Genomic DNA, 18,764 nt, shown 5'->3' with positions numbered 1-18,764 from the left:
GATCAGTTTGGATTCCATAGAAAGGTTGGAACACGTGAGGCAATACTAACCTTACGACTTATCTTAGACTCTAGATTAAGAAAAGGCAAACCTACGTTTGTAGCATTTGTAGACTTAGAGAAAGCTTTTGACAATGTTAACTGGAATACTCTCTTTCAAATTCTGAAGGTGGCAGGGGTAAAATACAGGGAGCGAAAGGCTATTTACAATTTGTACAGAAACCAGATGGCAGTTATAAGAGTCGAGGGACATGAAAGGGAAGCAGTGGTTGGGAAAGGAGTGAGACAGGGTTGTAGCCTCTCCCCGATGTTATTCAATCTGTATATTGAGCAAGCAGTAAAGGAAACAAAAGAAAAATTCGGAGTAGGTATTAAAATTCATGGAGAAGAAGTAAAAACTTTGAGGTTCGCCGATGACATTGTAATTCTGTCAGAGACAGCAAAGGACTTGGAAGAGCAGTTGAACGGAATGGACAGTGTCTTGAATGGAAGATATAAGATGAACATCAACAAAAGCAAACCGAGGATAATGGAATGTAGTTAAATTAAATCGTGTGATGCTGAGGGAATTAGATTAGGAAATGAGACACTTAAAGTAGTAAAGGAGTTTTGCTATTTAGGGAGTAAAATAACTGATGATGGTCGAAGTAGAGAGGATATAAAATGTAGACTGGCAATGGCAAGGAAATCGTTTCTGAAGAAGAGAAATTTGTTAACATCGAGTATAGATTTAAATGTCAGGAAGTCGTTTCTGAAAGTATTTGTATGGAGTGTAGCCATGTATGGAAGTGAAACATGGACGATAACTAGTTTGGACAAGAAAAGAATAGAAGCTTTTGAAATGTGGTGCTACAGAAGAATGCTGAAGATAAGGTGGGTAGATCACGTAACTAATGAACAGGTATTGAATAGGATTGGGGAGAAGAGAAGTTTGTGGCACAACTTGACTAGAAGAAAGGATCGGTTGGTAGGACATGTTTTGAGGCATCAAGGGATCACAAATTTAGCATTGGAGGGCAGCGTGGAGGGTAAAAATTGTAGAGGGAGACCAAGAGATGAATACACTAAGCAGATTCAAAAGGATGTAGGTTGCAGTAGGTACTGGGAGATGAAGAAGCTTGCACAGGATAGAGCACCATGGAGAGCTGCATCAAACCAGTCTCAGGACTGAAGACCACAACAACAACAACAACAAAGACATAATGACACAAACCAATCCACAGACTTTCATCACATCAGAACAGAAAATTGCCACGTAAACCAGTGAGAACATGCTATAGAAATCTTGCACGTAACACTGAAGGACCTGACACTAAATCTTCTCAAAGAAATGGAAATTTACACTCATACTCGCACATATCCCAACCAACTCTTAAATGAACAAACTTAATTGAAACATAAAATCTATATTGACAGTTTTATTGAAATCATTCAAAATTGGTCTTGGGTGAATAAATGAAACACAGATAACACCACCAATAAACAACACAAAAGATAACAAAATCATACAAATTCACAGATTAATATTAAGAGACATAACCATAGTACCAATAAACAGAATGAAGATTATATCTGCTCACAAACCCATAATATAAATCAGAGGCATAACAATAACTCTAGCAAACCCATAGAAACCCATAGAATAACAATCCAAAGTTGTAACCGTACTACATCATGAAAAGCTTTCAAACATGAAAATAATTGACCATCTTAAAAATAGTGTGCAGTACCTGCATAAACTGACAGCTAATGCATCTCCACCTGTATTAACATTTCGACAGAACTTGCAATAATGATGTGCTAAGTACGTAAGTAATTCAAAATTGTAATTTGTAAGTAACAAAAATGTGTGTTTCAGGATTGATTATTTTGCAGATAACTTGAAAGTGGTCATGGGGTTCAAAATGAGCTCGCAGCAATCAGAACAACTCGGTAAAAACATTCTAGCAGCACAATTGGTTTTTCAGTCTCCTCTTATTCATTGTCTTGAGAGTTGAAAATACAGTGGCTTGTGAAGTTTTATGTATGGTTAGCCCATGAGTAGAACTACTGTAAGGCCGTGTGAAATTTTATTATCTTTAATCAAAGGCATGATGACATTAGCTGCTAGTGGGCATTGAATTAAATCTGGGGAAAGTTGAAAAGTTGTGCATGACTGTGACTGTGACTCGAACCTGGATTTTTCCATTGCCTGCGAATGGTTGCCTCGACCCCTGACTGACCCGATTTCACAACTGATCTGCACACTACTGACATAATGCTCCTGCCCATTATTTTAATTTAATACATTACCCACCAGCAGTTAATGTCATTATTCAGTTATAGTGCCCCTGCCCATTACTTTACAGGGTGTTTCAAAAAAGACTTTACAACTTTGAAAATTCGTGTAAATTAATTTGTAATACCTACAGGGGTGATTGTAGTGTCAATTTGTAGAGAAATATATCAAGTTTTTGTCTTGCATAGTTCGCTAGTGCTGAATCGCACCTTCAGGAATGCTAGCGGCAGTTGCGTTAAAAAATGGCTGCCTTCACTGGGCCTGAGCATGCTAGCTGTGTGTTTTATTTATTTATTTATTTATTTATTTATTTATTTATTTATTTATTTATTTAAACTGATCAGATTAGGGCCATCAGGCCCTCTCTTACATCGGACCAGTGTTTCACACATGCAGCATTTCACACATCAGAGTTACATCATGACAATACTTTAAATAAGAAAATTAGATTACTCTAGTCACAATATGAATAAAGAATAATGACTAAGACTTAATAAAGTAAGTACAGGCAGTATTTTTACAACAGGTGCTATACATACAAATTATGATAAAAATAATAATAGTAACAGTAAAAAAAATTAAATAATAGTGATAAACATGAGAAAAATGGGCAATAGTAATGAAGATTTGTGCAGATGTACATTAATATCTTGGTGTGTAAAGTAGATGTTTACTAGTATAGCGAGTTTTGGGGGAGGGAGACTTAAGGAGGGTGAAAGAGGGAAGTAATGAGGTGAAGTGCATTCATGTACAAAGGAAAGCATTACTGTTGTTTGAGTAGATACGTCATTAACTGTTTTTTGAAGCTGGACATGTTTTTAATTTCTCTAACATACCGTGGGAGGTTATTCCATAGTCGGGTTCCCGCTACTGTAATGGACTTGGAGAAGGTGACTGAGCGATGCAGTGGAACAGAGAGGATTTTATTATGATGGGAACGTGTTTTTCTGTCATGTTGCTCAAACATAAGCGTTAAGGACGAGGAGAGATATGAGGGGCAGTGCACATTTATAAGGCAGTAGATGAAGCAGAGTGTATGGAAATCTCTGCGTTTGTCTGCACGCAGCCAGGACAATTTTGAATATGCTGGTGAAATGTGATCAAAAAGTTGAACTTCACAGATATATCGGACGCAGGCATTCGTGACCAGTTCCAGACGTCGCGAGTTTTCATGAGAGAGGCCTTGTAGGATAATACCACTGTAATCAATGATTGGGAGTATAAGCGCTTGTACTAATTTCTTTTTCAGATCGAAAGGGAAGAGTTTTTTTTATATTTTTGTAGGACATGAAGGGACGCTGATGCTTTTTTGCACACTGCAATTACGTGCTCTGTCCAATTTAGATTTTCATCTATTATTACTCCAAAACTCTTTGCTGAGGGAGAGAAGTTAATATTTGTTCCATTTAGGATAAGAGATGGTACGGATTCCCGATGTTTTGGGCTAATGAGCTTAGAGTGACCAACAAGTACTGCTTAGGTTTTAGATGGGCTTAGTTTTAGTCCTATGTCCTGTGCCAATTTTGATAGTGCATAGAGATCAGTATTGAAGTTTTCAATAGCTTTCTTAAGATTCTTTGGTTTCGCACTTAGATACAACTGAAGGTCATCAGCATACATATGATATTTGCAATAAGTCAGAACCGATGACACATCATTGACATACAGAGAGAAGAGTATGGGACCTAGTACTGAGCCTTGGGGAACGCCTGACACTACCTGCCGCCATTGTGATTTTATATTCCCGGACAGGACGCGTTGCTGACGAGACGTCATGTATGAGCGAAACCATTGCACTGCACTTGGTGAGAAATTTAGACCGCTAAGTTTGGCTAGTAAGATGTCGAAGTCGACAGTATCAAATGCTTTGCTGAAATCTAAGAAGCAAATGATAGTCGCTTCTTGTCTGTCCATGGCAAGTTTCAGGTCATCTGTCACCTTTATCAGTGCGGATGTTGTGCTTCGATGTTTATGGAAACCTGATTGGTATTCGTCTAGTAGGTTGTTTGTAGTTAGGTAGTCGGTGAGCTGGTCATGGACTATATATTCTAATGCCTTTGATAGTGCAGGAGGAAGGCAGATGGGGCGGTAGTCAGAGGGTGCTGTGGCGATGTCTTTTTTAAGCAGTGGCTTAATTTGCCCCAGTTTCCAGGCCTCGGGGAAAACACTTGTGATTAACGAGTAGTTGAAAATGTCTGTAATAGAGGGCAGTAGTTGATCAATAATAAGTTTTACCATCTGGATAGTGATGCCATCATGTCTAGTAGATGCTGATCTAATCCGCATTATGGCTTTCTTGACAGTATTGCAAGTGACGTGCCGTAGATAGAATTTTTCTTTGCTACAGTCGTTCATCCCCATGAAGTAATCAATGATTCTCTGTTTGTTTTTTTTTGCGACTCAATTGTGGTTGCAGGTAATGTGAAGAATCGGTTTAGTTCTTCAGCTGGGACCATGGGATTTTCTGCAACTTTTATTTTGCCTAAACCGAGACTACAGAGATTTTTCCACAGGATAGCTGGTCTACATCTATTGTCAGCTAATGTACGGGCATGCCTGAGCTTAGCGTTTCTCACCGCTTGACTGACTTTGTTTCGCTTCTGCTTGTATACAATGTGATTTTCAGGTGTAGGGTGTATCTTGTATGCTCGATGTGCAGTGTCTCTGAGATTCATGAGCTGTTTTAGTTCATCAGTCAGCCAAGGTGCAGGTTTCCTTTTTACTTTTCTGGTCTTTATTGAAGCGTATTTGTCATATAGTTTAGTAATTTTGGTAGTGGAATCTTGGAGTTTGTTGTTTATGTCCATGAGGGGAGTAGGGGTCATCCCCCAAACTATTTCTTGTGCCTCAGTTTCGAGTTCGGGCAAATTTATGCGTTTCAAGTCTCCGTATGTAGACAGTTTTTGTTTTTTTCTAGGACATTCTAGTGAATATGTCATGAAAATGATGTCATGGGCAGACATGCCAGGTGCAGATATATGAGAGGTGCGGATTATTCTGTTCGGAGTTGTGTGTTTTGGTTTGAAGAATCAAATTCGGCAACAGCAGTTCAGTATAATTTCCGTACCAAGTACGCTAAAGATCTCGTAGTAGGCCTACAATTTATGAGTGGCATAAATATGGGATTTTCTCAGGGACTGCTTTCAGGTTCAATGGATTGGCCGTGATGCGCCAGTGTTTGGGAAGAAATTGACTTATGATGGGATGTATGCATCATAACCAACAGAAGCCACATACATCGTCTTCAGATTAAGGTAAAAATGACCATGTGCTTCCTTACCAAATGACACTAAACCCAGCTCTATATCTTCATTCAACAAATTTATATTAATTTTTAAAGTTCTAAAGTGGCTGTTCCATCAGACATGTGCAAAGCAACAGTGTGTGTGTGTGTGTGTGTGTGTGTGTGTGTGTGTGTGTGTGTGTGTGTGTGTGTGTGTGTCTATATATATGGTTTTGTTGCAGGCTTATGAACTCAGTATGTGGCAAATTAATTTTTAGTTTTTTTGCATGTAGATATCTTAAAGATCTGTTCGGATGGTCACAGGAGTGAGAGTGTTGATTGCAGTTGACAAAAATATTCTCTCTATTGAAGTCGAAGCTGATTGTAACAATAAAGTTATCTGGTCGTGTATAACCGGCCTAGGTGAAACCAGGCTAGTTGTTGGATGATTTTACAAGCTGCCTGGTTCTGCTATGATAGTTCTAGTCATTTAAAGAATGTCTATGGGTAGTTGATTGTAAATACCCAGATCATGCAGTGTACTAGTTGGAGGCAACTTCAGCGTACTGAGTATAGGCTGGAATGACTAGGAATTCATTGCAGGGTGTACAGACGGACAATCACGTGAAGTACTTTTGAACACGTTTTCTGAAAACTTTCGTGAACAGCTGGTTCGGGAGAGCACAAGCATTGGAAATGTCTCAGACATTGTAGCTACAAACAAACTGGGCATTATCGAAAATGTCAGTTAAGAAATGCGGATTAGCGATGGTGATGTCATTATAGTAATTATGGTTACGAAAGTTAATAAATCAGTGAAGAAGCCTAGGAGAGTCTTTCTGCTAGAAAGAGCATCTCACTTAAACTGTAAATTGGTATCACTTAGTTCCAGTAGGGTGGATGCAGGAGAATTACAGTCAGAGTTTTAGCACATTGTAAATCATCATCTAGAGAATTATGTGCCAAGTAAGTGGAATACGGACAGAAAAGACCCACCATGGTTCAATAATGAAATTCGGAAAATGCTGAGGAAACAGAGGCTGTTCCACTCGCGGTTCAAAGTAGAAGGCACAATTGACGGGAAGCAAAGGTTGTATAGTGATTTGTGCACGAGTGACATGGTTTATGTGCGAAGCATACAACTGCTACCAGCGTCATATCATAGCAAAAGATCTGGCAGAAAACTGTAGAAAATTCTGGCCCTATGTAAAATAACTGAGTGTGTCTAAGGCTTCCATCTGGTCACTTGTATGTTGTCATTCTGGTGTGGCTGTTGAAAGTAGCAAAATGAAAGACAGAGTTTCAAATTTCACATTTAATAAATCTTACACACAGTAGAATTGTACAAATATAAAGTTGTTTGACCATTGAACGGAGACCCATATGGGTGACATAATAATAACCACCCCTTACGTAGAGAAGCAGCTGAAGGAGTTGAAAACAAGTCAGTCACCAGGTCCAGATGGAACTCCAATTCAGTTTTTCAAACAGTGTGCTATGGTATTGGCCCCTTACTTACCTTGCATTTTTCATAAATCTCCAGCCCAGCGCCAACTCCCAAGTGACCAGAAAAAAGTGCAGGCTACTCCCGTTTATAAGAAGGGCAAAAGAATTGACCCACAGAGTTACAGAGCAGTGTTCATAAGTTCAGTTTGCTGCAGAATCCTTGAACATATTGTCAGTTCGAATATAATAAATCTTCTTGTGACAGTGTCATATTTCCACAAATCAACATGGTTTTAGCAAGCATCACTGGTGCGAAACTCGGCTTGCCCTTTTCTGACGTGATCCACTGCCAAGTATGGATGAAGGGCAACAGACAAGATTCCATATTTCTTGCTTTCTGGAAAGCATTTGACATGGTGTACCATTGCAGGCTGTTAGTGAAGGTATGAGCATATGGAACAGGTTCACGGATATATAAGTGACTTGAAGCCTTCTTAAGTTATAGAACCAAGTATGTTGTCCTTGATGGCGAATATTCATCAGAGACAGGGGTATCGTTTGGTGTGCCCAAGGAAGTGTGGTAGGTCCATTATTATTAACTATATCCATAAATGATTTTTTGGATAGGGTGAGCAGCAATGTGTGGTTGTTTGGTTGGTGTGTTGAATGGCAGCTAGCTCTAAATGTAGAAAAATGTAATTTAATGCAGGTAAGTAGGAAAAAACTGGTAATGTTTGGATACAGCGTTAATAGCATCTTGCTTGACGCGGTCACATCTTTAGATATCTGGGCATAACACTGCAAAGCGATATGTAATGTAACAAGCACGTGAGGATTGTGGTAGGTAAGGCCAATGGTCGACTTCAATTTATTGGCAGAATTCTAGGCAAGTGTGGAACATCTATAAAGGAGACCACATATAGGACACTTGTGCAATCTATGCTTGAGTACTGCTTGAGTCTGTGGGAGAAATGAAATGAGGGTGTGGCATTGTTGGTCAGGAGGCCCCATCCGCGGAAGTTCGGCTGCCAATTGCAAGTCTTATTTCAGTTGACACCACATTGGGCAACTTGCATGCCGGTGATTAGGATGAAATGATGATGAGGACAACACAACATCCAGTCCACGAGCAGAGAAAATCTCCAATCTGGATGGGAATCGTACCCAGTCCCACTACGCGGTAGGCAACCATGTCACCACTCGGCTAAGCAGGCAGACTGTCGGTGGGGTACTTACCAAGTTGGTTTAAAGAAAGACATTGAAGCAATTTAGAGGTGGGCTGCTAGATTTGTTACTTGTAGGTTCGAACAACATGCAAGTGTTACAGAGATGCCTTGGGAACTCAAATGGGAATCCCCAAAGGGAAGGCGACATTGTTTCTGAGGAGCACTATTGAGAAAATTTAGAGAACCACAATTTGAAAGTCACTGCAGAATGATTCTGCTGCCTCAAACATATATTACGCGTAAGGATCATGTAGACAAAATACAAGAAATTAGGGCTCATACGGAAGCATATTGACAGTCATTTTTTCCCTCGTTCTGTTTGCTAATGGAACAGGAAAGGAAATGACTAGTAGTGATAACGAGGTACCCTCCACCACGCACTGCATAAGATGGATTGCAGAATATAGATGCAGATGTAGAGGTGACTGTGGAAATCTGCCACAGATCACTTTCAGACAACTCCCACGGCAGTTTGAACATTTTCTACTGTGGTGTTTAGTCGCTTACATTCTTTCAAAAAGCCCGTCAAACTTACGCAGCGGGTTCTCTCTCTGGCCACTGTAATATCCCTTCCCCAAGTTAGCTGAAATAAGTACTGATTCTCTCTTGAATGAATATGTACTGTACTCTCTGACTGTGCAAAATAAAAAAGAATGTAATGAATGTTTGTGAAGTTAAATGCAAGACTTTCTCTAAAAAAATCTTGAAGATCCTCTGAAAATAACTATTATTATTATTATTATTATTATTATTATTATTATTATTGTATCTCCAGCAATAGAGATTCGCTGAAGTTAGAATTCTTCTTCTGAATCTCAGCAATGTCGGTCCTGGGACTCCACAGCTGTGGCAATCGATGATTTATCATTGATGGTTTTGCACAATCTCAAAGAAAAATGGCAGGGGAATGAAAATGGCAGCAGGTCCTTAATCATTGTAGCGAGAATAAATCCATGTTCGGGCTATTGAATGTTACTTTTGAGAAAAGATGGCACTGTCGCTTATCGCTGGTTTTGATCTGTGTTGTTATAAATTCGATGCAGGCTCTTGAAATTATTTTTGTAACAGGATGTAAATCTCACTCGGAAGACTTAAACATATATAATGTCCAATGTGAAGTTTTAAAAGAATGAATTACCTTTTCCTGTTTTGTTGTCTTTGACGATGATTATATTCGCTATTTGTTCATCAAGATGCACTGTTTCGAATTACAATGGTTTTTAATCCTTCCATCTTTTCTATGTAGACACCAAACATTAAAGTCACAATTCTGATTCCAATGGCGGACTATCCCTTTCATACAACAATATATACCTCTCTCTCGTCCCACTAGGAAGACAACACTGGACAAAAAAAAATTTGAACTTACATCCAAGTCAGCTGACAAAGCCAGAGATACAATGTACAACAGTCTCTTTTTTAGCATTGCTGCTGCCGCTCGCAGCCACTATGAGTGTCAATATTACCATTCTAGGTTTTTACATATAAAACAATGTATAGATATTTTACTGTGTCCAAATCGGTCGTAAGGAAAAAATCAATTGCATTGGTGGTGACTTCAATTTACCCTCGATATGTTGGCAGAAATCGAGAGGTACGCATAAATCATCATCCAAAATTGTGCTAAACGCATTTTCTGAAAATTATTTCGAGCATTTAGTTCTTGAGCCCATGCGAATAGTAAACGGTTGTGAAAACACACTTGACCTCTTAGCAACAAATAATCCTGAGTTAATAACGAGCATCAAAACGGATACATGGATTAGTGAACAGAGGGTTGTTGTAGCGAGATTGAATATTGCAACCCCCAAATCCAAAAATAAATGAAAAATATACCTATTCAGAAAAGCAGATAAAAATTCACTTGACACCTTCCTGAGAGACTATCTTCACTTCTTCCAAATTAATAATCTAAATGTAGACCAGATGTGGCTTGAATTCGGAGAAATAGTATCGGCAGCAATTGAGAGATTTGTACCAGAAATAACGAAACAAACATGCCAAATTTAAACAGACGCAAAATCCCCAAGATTGGAGATCTTTTACAGAAGCCTGAAATTAAGTGCGGACATCAATGCAAGATGGTTATAATAGTTTCCACAATGAAACTTTGTCTCAAAACCTGGCAGAAAATCCAGAGAGACTCTGGTCGTATGTGAAGTGTGTTACCGGCAAGAAACAATCAGTGCCTTCTCTGCATGATACCAATGGATATACTATTGAAGACATTGCTGCCAAAGCAGAGTTACTAAACGCAACCTTCCGAAATGCCTTCACTAAAGAAGACGAAGTAAATATTCCAGAATTCGAATTGAGAACAGCTGCCAACATGAGTGGTGTAGAAGTAAATATCCTTGGAGTAGTGAAGCAACTTACATCACTTAATAAAAGCAAGTCTTCTGGTCCAGACTGTATACCAGTTAGGTTCCTTTCAGAGTACGCTGATGCATTAGCCCCATACTTAATACTTAACAATCCTATACAACCGTTCGTTCAATGAAAGATCCATATCCAAAGACTGGAAAGTTCCTCAGGTCACAACAATATTCTAGAAAGGCAGTAGAAGTAATCCACTAAATTACAGGCCCATGTCATCAACATTGATATGCAGCAGGATTTTTTATCATATATTGTGTTCGAACATTATTAATTACCTCGAAGAAGATGGTCTATTGACACACAGTCAACAAGGATTTAGAAAACGTTCTTGTGAAACACATCTAGCTCTTTATTCGCTTGAAGTGTTGAGTGTAATTGACAAGGGATTTCAGATCGATTCCACATTTCTGGATTTTAGGAAGGCTTTTGACACTGTACCACACAAGCGGCTTGTAGTGAAATCACGTGCTTATGGATTATCATCTCGGCTATGTGACTGGATTTGTGATTTCCTGTCAGAGAGGTCACAGTTCATATTAATTGATGGAGAGTCATTGAGTAAAACAGAAATGATTTCTGGCATTCCCCAAGGTAGTGTTATAGACCCTTTGCTGTTCCTTATCTATGTAAATGATTTGAGAGACAATCTGAGCAGCCGTCTTAGTTTGTTCGCAGATGACATTGTTGTTTGTCAACTAATAAAGGCATGAGAAGATCATAACAAATTGCAAAATGATTTAGAAAAGATATCTGGATGGTACGATAATTGACAGTTGACCGTAAATAATGAAAAGTGTGAGGTCATCCACATGAGTGCTAAAAGGAATTTGTTACACTTTGGTTACACGATAAATCAGTCAAATCTGAAGGTCGCAAATTCAACTAAATACCTAGGAATTACTATTACGAACAACTTAAATTGGAACACAAAGAAAATTTTGTGGGGAAGGCTAACCAAAGACTGCATTTTATTGGCAGAACACTTAGAAAATGTAACAAATCTACTAAGGAGACTGTCTACGCTACGCTTGTCCATCCTCTTTTAGAATACTGCTGTGTGGTGTGGGATCCTTACCATATAGAACTGACGGAGTACATCGAAAAAGTTCAAAGAAGGGTATTATAGCGAAATATGAAATGATACAGGTTTTGGGATGAACATCATTAAAAGAAAGGCGTTTTTTGTTGTGACAGAATCTTATCATGAAATTCCGATCACCAGCTTTCTCCTCCGAATGCGAATATATTTTGTTGACACCAACCTACATAGGGAGAAACAATCACCACGATAAAATGCGGGAAAGCAGAGCTCGTACTTCTTTCTGCGTGCTATACAAGATTGGAATAATAGAGAATTGTGAAGGTGGTTCGATGAACCCTCTGCCAGGCAAATAAGTGTGATTTGCAGAGTATCCATGCAGATGTAGATGAAAACATATGCAAAGTAAACATTTGGCCACTACCATCTTTGAACAAAATAAAAAAAAACATTTCCACCATGTTGACACTTTCGCCACTTTAGCACATCTGTCTAAGACAGAGAATAGAATGAAGTATCAAATTCTCTCGACGTGTTACTACACCACCTAATAACTGTGGATGAATGCTATTGTACCATTATGACCATGAGAGAACACACCACTGAAAAAGGTGAAGACTTGACCATCATTGGGCAATGTGACGTCAGCCACTTTTTTGGACTGTAACGGTGCTGTGCTAACTAGTTGTGCTAATAAGAGGAAACCCAAAACAGTGACCTAGTACACTGCTAAACAAGTAAGCTTTTGGCCAAAAGGTTGTCTTCTGAATTAGACAAAACACACACACACACACACACACACACACACACACACACACACGACCACTGTCTCTGGCTGGCCTCGAGGCTGCCGAGCCGAGCCAGATATGGTGGTCATGTGTGTCAGTTGTTTTGCCAGAATATGTGTGTGTTGGCAGTTTTTTTGTTGTGCCTGTCTGCTTCTCATTTTCATAAAATTGTCGTTATTCCATCCTGGGTTTTCCATTGTTTGATTTTTGAGTTACAATGTTTCCTGAACAGCTAATATGCAGACTAAAACAGCTGAGGGCTCAACCTAGAGGAAAAACTGTGCATTGAAGGGTGAGGAGGAGTAACCCAAGTTTCATGGTTGCAGCTTGATTTTTTTTCTATGGTGGTGATGAAAACTTGAGGACTACCCCTCGTATCATGCATGAGTCACCTGGTAGATGAAAGAACCTCATTCGTATAGTACCTCTTGAAGAATATCTTTGTCTAATAGGTGAATTATTTCTGCATTCACATACAGTTACAAAACATACGAAGTACAAGGAAAAAAATTAACAAGTTATGCCCTTTGCTTACAATAAACACATGAAAAGTGTATTGGCACAGCCTTGACATTTAAAGAGTTTTAGTCTCATGCTAGTTACTGGTGTTGAGTAGACTTTCTCGTATCATGTATCATATAGGCCTAAGTCAGTGGAATATCACAACACAAACCACTTTTGCATTATCAGATACCACCATAATACATAGCACGTTGAAGCACCGTAATGTTACAGACATAATGGCTTTATGTTTTGTGAATTAATGCCTTCTGTTGCTGATCTTTGAATAGACTAATGTATAATATTCCTCGTTCTCCTTTCTCTCATTGGAATTTATCTGAGAGGTGGTAAAAAGAAGAGTATCCACTATTAATGCAGATGGGTCATTGACATTGCTTTTCGAATGTAGCCCATATACTGTACCTGTTTAGTATTGTTTGCTCAGTTTCTTGATAAACTACTCATGGTAAACACTTATGCACATCAATTCAAATGATACAATAGCATGTTTTTGAAATTTTACTTTTCAAATTGTTTTGCAGCCAGAGAACATATTACTCTCCTCTGACAAAGAAGAAACTCTGATTAAGGTGTCAGACTTTGGTTTATCAAGATTTGTCACCTCGGAAATGACAACAGTCTGCGGAACACCTTTATATGCTGCCCCAGAGGTACTTGTAAAAAATGGAAGAGGGGGCTATACAATGCAAGTTGATGTTTGGAGCCTGGGCGTAATTTTATATGCATGGTAATTATCTTGAGCTGATACAGTTAAATCATTTTCATTTATAGCTCTTTATTTGTAATACAGGGATATTATAATGACTTGAAAGCAAACGAGAACATTGCAAAAACCCATTAAAAGTTCATTTTTCAAGTTAATGTGTACATTAAACAATAGTTATAACAGGTCAGATACTACCAGGAACTGACTGAATTGTTTGTATAGTTACAGCTTATCCTATAACTGCAGTTTGACAACAGCTCATTATTACATACATAATGGTCATATCAATGCTGTGGATGTGAATGGAATATAAAGTAATTACCAAAGAACACAAAGTGAGATAGAGCAAAAAAAGATTTTTGGTGTCTGCTTGGGGAGGACTAAGATTTGCATTCCAAGTCAAGCCATATCTGTGTAGATGATTGCTGTAGATTTGGGAAATATTGCTGTAGATTTGGGAAATATTGCTGTAGATTTGGGAAATATTGCTGTAGATTTGGGAAATATTGCTGTAGATTTGGGAAATATTGCTGTAGATTTGGGAAATATTGCTGTAGATTTGGGAAATATTGCTGTAGATTTGGGAAATATTGCTGTAGATTTGGGAAATATTGCTGTAGATTTGGGAAATATTGCTGTAGATTGGGGAAATATTGCTGTAGATTGGGGAAATATTGCTGTAGATTGGGGAAATATTGCTGTAGATTGGGGAAATAGTATCTACAGTGGTGTCCAAAATTAAAGCAGCAAATCGCTGTTTCCCTGTCTTTGGTCTAATACGCAGTATAATTGTACAAACTGTTAAGATGCCTGTCTGCAATCGCGTTCTACATGGAAGGTAGCATTTCGGTGACCGGGCAACCGTATTATTTATGACAACAGGGCACCTATCAAATGGGATAGTGTGTGCCAGGTAGTCCTACATTCCCAATTGCTATGTATACAGTCACAGGTGGGGCAGTAGGACATAAAGAAGATGCCTACCACATACTTGGCAGTGGAGGACCATAGGAGGAATGTAAGGAGGACAGTTGCAAACATATTTGGCCCGATGGCTTAATGTGATTCGTTCTGTTGTTTCTCTAATGTGCTGACAATTTATAGAGACCGAAACAGGATGCTGAAGGTCAGTGCAGAGCCAACTATGTGAGATATCAGAAAGAGAGGAGTGTTATTTGGCTGTAAGGGCATGACAGTACCAGCTCAGTACTGCATGGCAGCTGGCATTTGACCTTGTTGCATCTGTTGGACTTGTTGTATTGAGACAAACAGTGACAGAAAGCTTTGGCAGAGTGACCTTTATTGTCGAAGACCTGCTGTATGTGTACCTCTGATGTGTCTTCACATGTCTAGGGTGGAGTCATCAGCATACCACTTGGACGTCGAACAGTCTTTTCACAGATGGGTCTCAATTTGGTCTGGAGAGTGATTCTCCTAGCATTCACATCTAAAAGCAATGTGGAACACAAATTTGAGACACAAGCATTGTGGAAAGAGAACAATATAGAGGAGGATCCCTAATAGTGTGGGCAGGAATTATGTGGCCCACTCGAACAACTCTTCATCAAACTGTATAGGTGAATTGGCAAGGTTTAAGGGGAGTTGGAATGCCCTATCTCGCCAATGTTAAATTTGCTAACTTTGTGTACCTTTTTCTTTGGAACTATTATCTTCAGAACTTTGAAATTCTGGCAGAGGTTTTCAGCATATATTGTGAGCCCACTGAACTAGAACCAATGTTTTCTTTTTGTTGGTATAGTATTTATGAATTTTTTACCATTAAGCCATTTTTTATTGGAAAAAGTATAACATAAACTTCCCTAGTTCAGAGAATAAGCCAGTTCTTGTCATGATTCTAGTTCAGTGGCCTCTTTGAACTGTTTTGCAGCATTTCTGAAAATTTGAATGTTGTTGGTTGAGTGGTTTATGAGATAAAGGTACATGTAACACTAAAAATGTCAAATGCCAGAAAATGCGATTAAAGTAATTTATTATGAAAATTCACAAATACCTTTTATTCTATTATCAAAAGTGTCCAGCAGAGTAATCAGGGTCATCTTCTAGTTCTTCTTCTTCACCTAGAAGCTTTCTTCTCCTTGCTGCCCTTGCTTTTTTTGTATTAAATTCAGCTGCATACTGAGCCTTCCTTACTCGCACGCTGTCCAGAAGCTGAAGACCTCTGATGGTGTTGATACCAGGAGCAATGCCGAGCCTTGCCATGACCTTTAGCCTACCCATATGACCATCATTGAATGAAATAACAGCATCACTGACTCCCCATTTCAATGTTTTTATCCCAACAAATACATTCTTAGGTACACGAGTCCAAATGAGGTTGTTGAACGACTCGTTTTGATTCTGGGTACAACCATGAAGACATTTTCGCAGAAGATCAGGATGCCCCAAGTCTCTATATATTGGTTTAATTACTTCCATAACAGCCAATGGAATATAATTTTTATGGTGATAAGGATCCCCAGTAGCTTGAGATTTTCTATAATTGCACCATGACTGAGGACCATCTGGACAAGCAAAATGTTGAGGATTATCATCAGTTGATGATCGATGTAAATATGTGGCCCATACAGCTTGTCTCATTTCCTGCAAATTATTTGCATTATTTCTTATTGCCATACCATAGTATTGTTGTAATTCATTTATAATTTTATCTGACAGGCGACCTCTAATGGTTTTACCATCTGACAAAATTTTGTCCTTCAGATTCTGTTTCAGTTTCCTTAGACGAGTGCCCATTCGTTTCTGAACATGACCGACACATTCTAGTTTAGTTATTGTCTTATTGACATATGGCATGGATTCTGTAACACTTTTGTATGCCTTGGAGTCCCCATCTCCAAGGAATTTTGTGTAAAATACTCCCCGTTCTTTTTCTGATCTGCTAAACATTTTCACAGCAGCGGCAGCCTCCATGCCTCCACTCGTACCTTCATAATTCTTGCTACATATGTGAGCTGCTTCTATCTTACCAGATGCACAATGGTAACAATGTTTAGTGAGCACTTCATAGTCCAAAACTTTACCGCTGTCCACACTAGTAACAGTAGCAACAGCATTTTTGGATGTGTGACCCCTTTTCTGCCAGGTTCCATCAAAAGCAACAGGGATATCTGGGTTTCCTTCATTTATATATTTTGCTTCACTGGCAGCAGCTTTCATTGATAAATCTGCTACAGACTGAACAGCATCTCCTATCACTTCAGTGTAATTGTCAATTTTAGCAGGTGGAGGTGGAAGATTCATTATGGCACAAAATGTTTGAGCAGCAGTATGTCCTTTACCAATTGCTCTCATTGCATACATTAGCCTGATATTACTCTCAAACAAATTGCTACTGCATGTTTTAGAGCTCCAAAAACAGGTCTCATTTTCACAACTGGCACAAACTATAGCAATTTTGCAGGAAAGTCCTATAGATTTTGTTATGTTCATATCAAAAGAACCTCCACAAAGATTACAACACAAACATTTCTTCATAAACTCAGTAAAAACAGGAAAGTCGACTAAAACATATTGTTCATTAGAAGCTTCATCTGTAATTTCACTTGCACAGTTTGATAACTTCTTTTTTGATGCACTGGTGGGCGTGTCTCCTTCACACATCTCAGCTGTACAAACGTCAGAACTTTCACCAGCATCAACAGGTGCTGAAGCAGAATCACTTGAACAAACGTTATTTGTAAATCTATTACCGCGAAACTTTCGCTTTTTAAATAATGATGCACTCCTAGGCATCGTAGAAACTACGCACTCACCACTGAAAGTCAAAACAAGACAGATAACAAACTCCAAATGAGCGACAAACTAAACTCGAGGCTCAAAACAAACACTCACAGATCAAAAACTGAACAATAAACACAGCTAGTCGTAAAAACAATGGTACCTATGGAAGGATCAAAGATTCTACAACTGAAGAGTGAAATCCACAGCCTTCTATATGTAATGTTTTCGGAAATGCGAAGATTTAAATGTGTACAAATCACAAGATGGGTAACTTTGCTGGGCGCACATGTAATTTTGAAAAATTAAATAAAAATACTTCCAATTGGAATTTCTTAACAAATTTTGCACCATTTTAAGCAGAAAATTTCAAATTAAGTTATAAGGTTAAAAACTGAAAATGTGAATTTTTTCCATTTTCCGGCATTCCAACTCCCCTTAACAGCTGTTAGGTGTCGTGACGAGATTGTGGGACTTCGTGTGCAGTTGTTACAAGGTGGTGTAGACCTAGAGTTTGTATTGCTGGACAACAGTGCTCTCCCAATTTGCATACCATAGAGCGTGTCTAGGGAAACAGATAGCATCACATCAGCTTCACCAACTCCCTCCTAGACTTGCGAGAAACTCTCCAGGAGGAATGGGCGTTATTGCTTCAGCATGAGATTGATGACATCATTAACAGCATGCCTTGTCGTGAGGCCTATATTGCTGCCAGAGGTGGTCACACCTCATACTGTGCACATTAGCCAGTTGTCTGAATGTTTGTGCAAATCCATTAAGTTGGAAAACTGCATATGGCAGTTATTTATGTTCTGCATTCTTTTCATTGCTTCAGCTTTATGCTGTTTTGTGGCAAAATAAATGCAACCTTGCAAAATTTCCATTTGTTGCTTTAATTTTGGACACCAGTATAATGGGGAGGACTACTCCAGGTCAAACCATCTCGCTATATGTGATGGCTGTAGAGTCGGCAGTAAATTTTTATTTTTTCTCAGGTTTAAAAAATCCAGTATAAATAATCACTCTGACAGACAGCAATAAGAATTTGAATGGAAATTGGGGCCATAAGGTAAGGCAAATCTTATGGGGTGTCATGTAACTCACACCATGTACTGCAGTATACAGACAAAGAGCATTATTATACAGCAGGTGTCACACAAGACTCAAATTTCTATGATACGTTTTATGTCATTGGAGTGCTTGATGTAATGATTGGTGGAAGGGTTGGTGTTCATGTTGATACAAGATGCAATCGACCCTTGTCTGGCTGATTTCACATTTCTTGTCTATATGTCTTGTGCCACAGCACAGTGATAAATATAGTCTGAACAGCCTCTTCATGTGCTCTGTCAGCTGCAGTACTACTCCTCATCCTGTGAAGTTTTAGCATAGTGTTCACACCAGTGTTTTGAGAAACCAT

General features: G+C 38.8%; 1 protein-coding gene across 1 annotated transcript in view; it reads left to right on the top strand.

Annotated features, from left to right (window-relative positions):
• The window catches only part of LOC124797884 (ovarian-specific serine/threonine-protein kinase Lok-like), a 199,860-nt gene that overhangs the window by 111,704 nt on the left and 69,392 nt on the right, over positions 1–18,764 (top strand). Inside the window, exon 6 of the mRNA XM_047260984.1 lies at positions 13,422–13,627. Coding sequence (XP_047116940.1) covers positions 13,422–13,627 — 206 coding nt within the window. The remainder of the gene's footprint in view (positions 1–13,421; positions 13,628–18,764) is intronic.

Source organism: Schistocerca piceifrons, chromosome 1, assembly GCF_021461385.2.
Source record: "Schistocerca piceifrons isolate TAMUIC-IGC-003096 chromosome 1, iqSchPice1.1, whole genome shotgun sequence".
In the NCBI taxonomy this organism is placed as follows: Eukaryota; Metazoa; Arthropoda; class Insecta; order Orthoptera; family Acrididae; genus Schistocerca; species Schistocerca piceifrons.
Note: the sequence above shows the minus strand (reverse complement) of the source record. Positions and strands in the feature narration are given on the sequence as shown.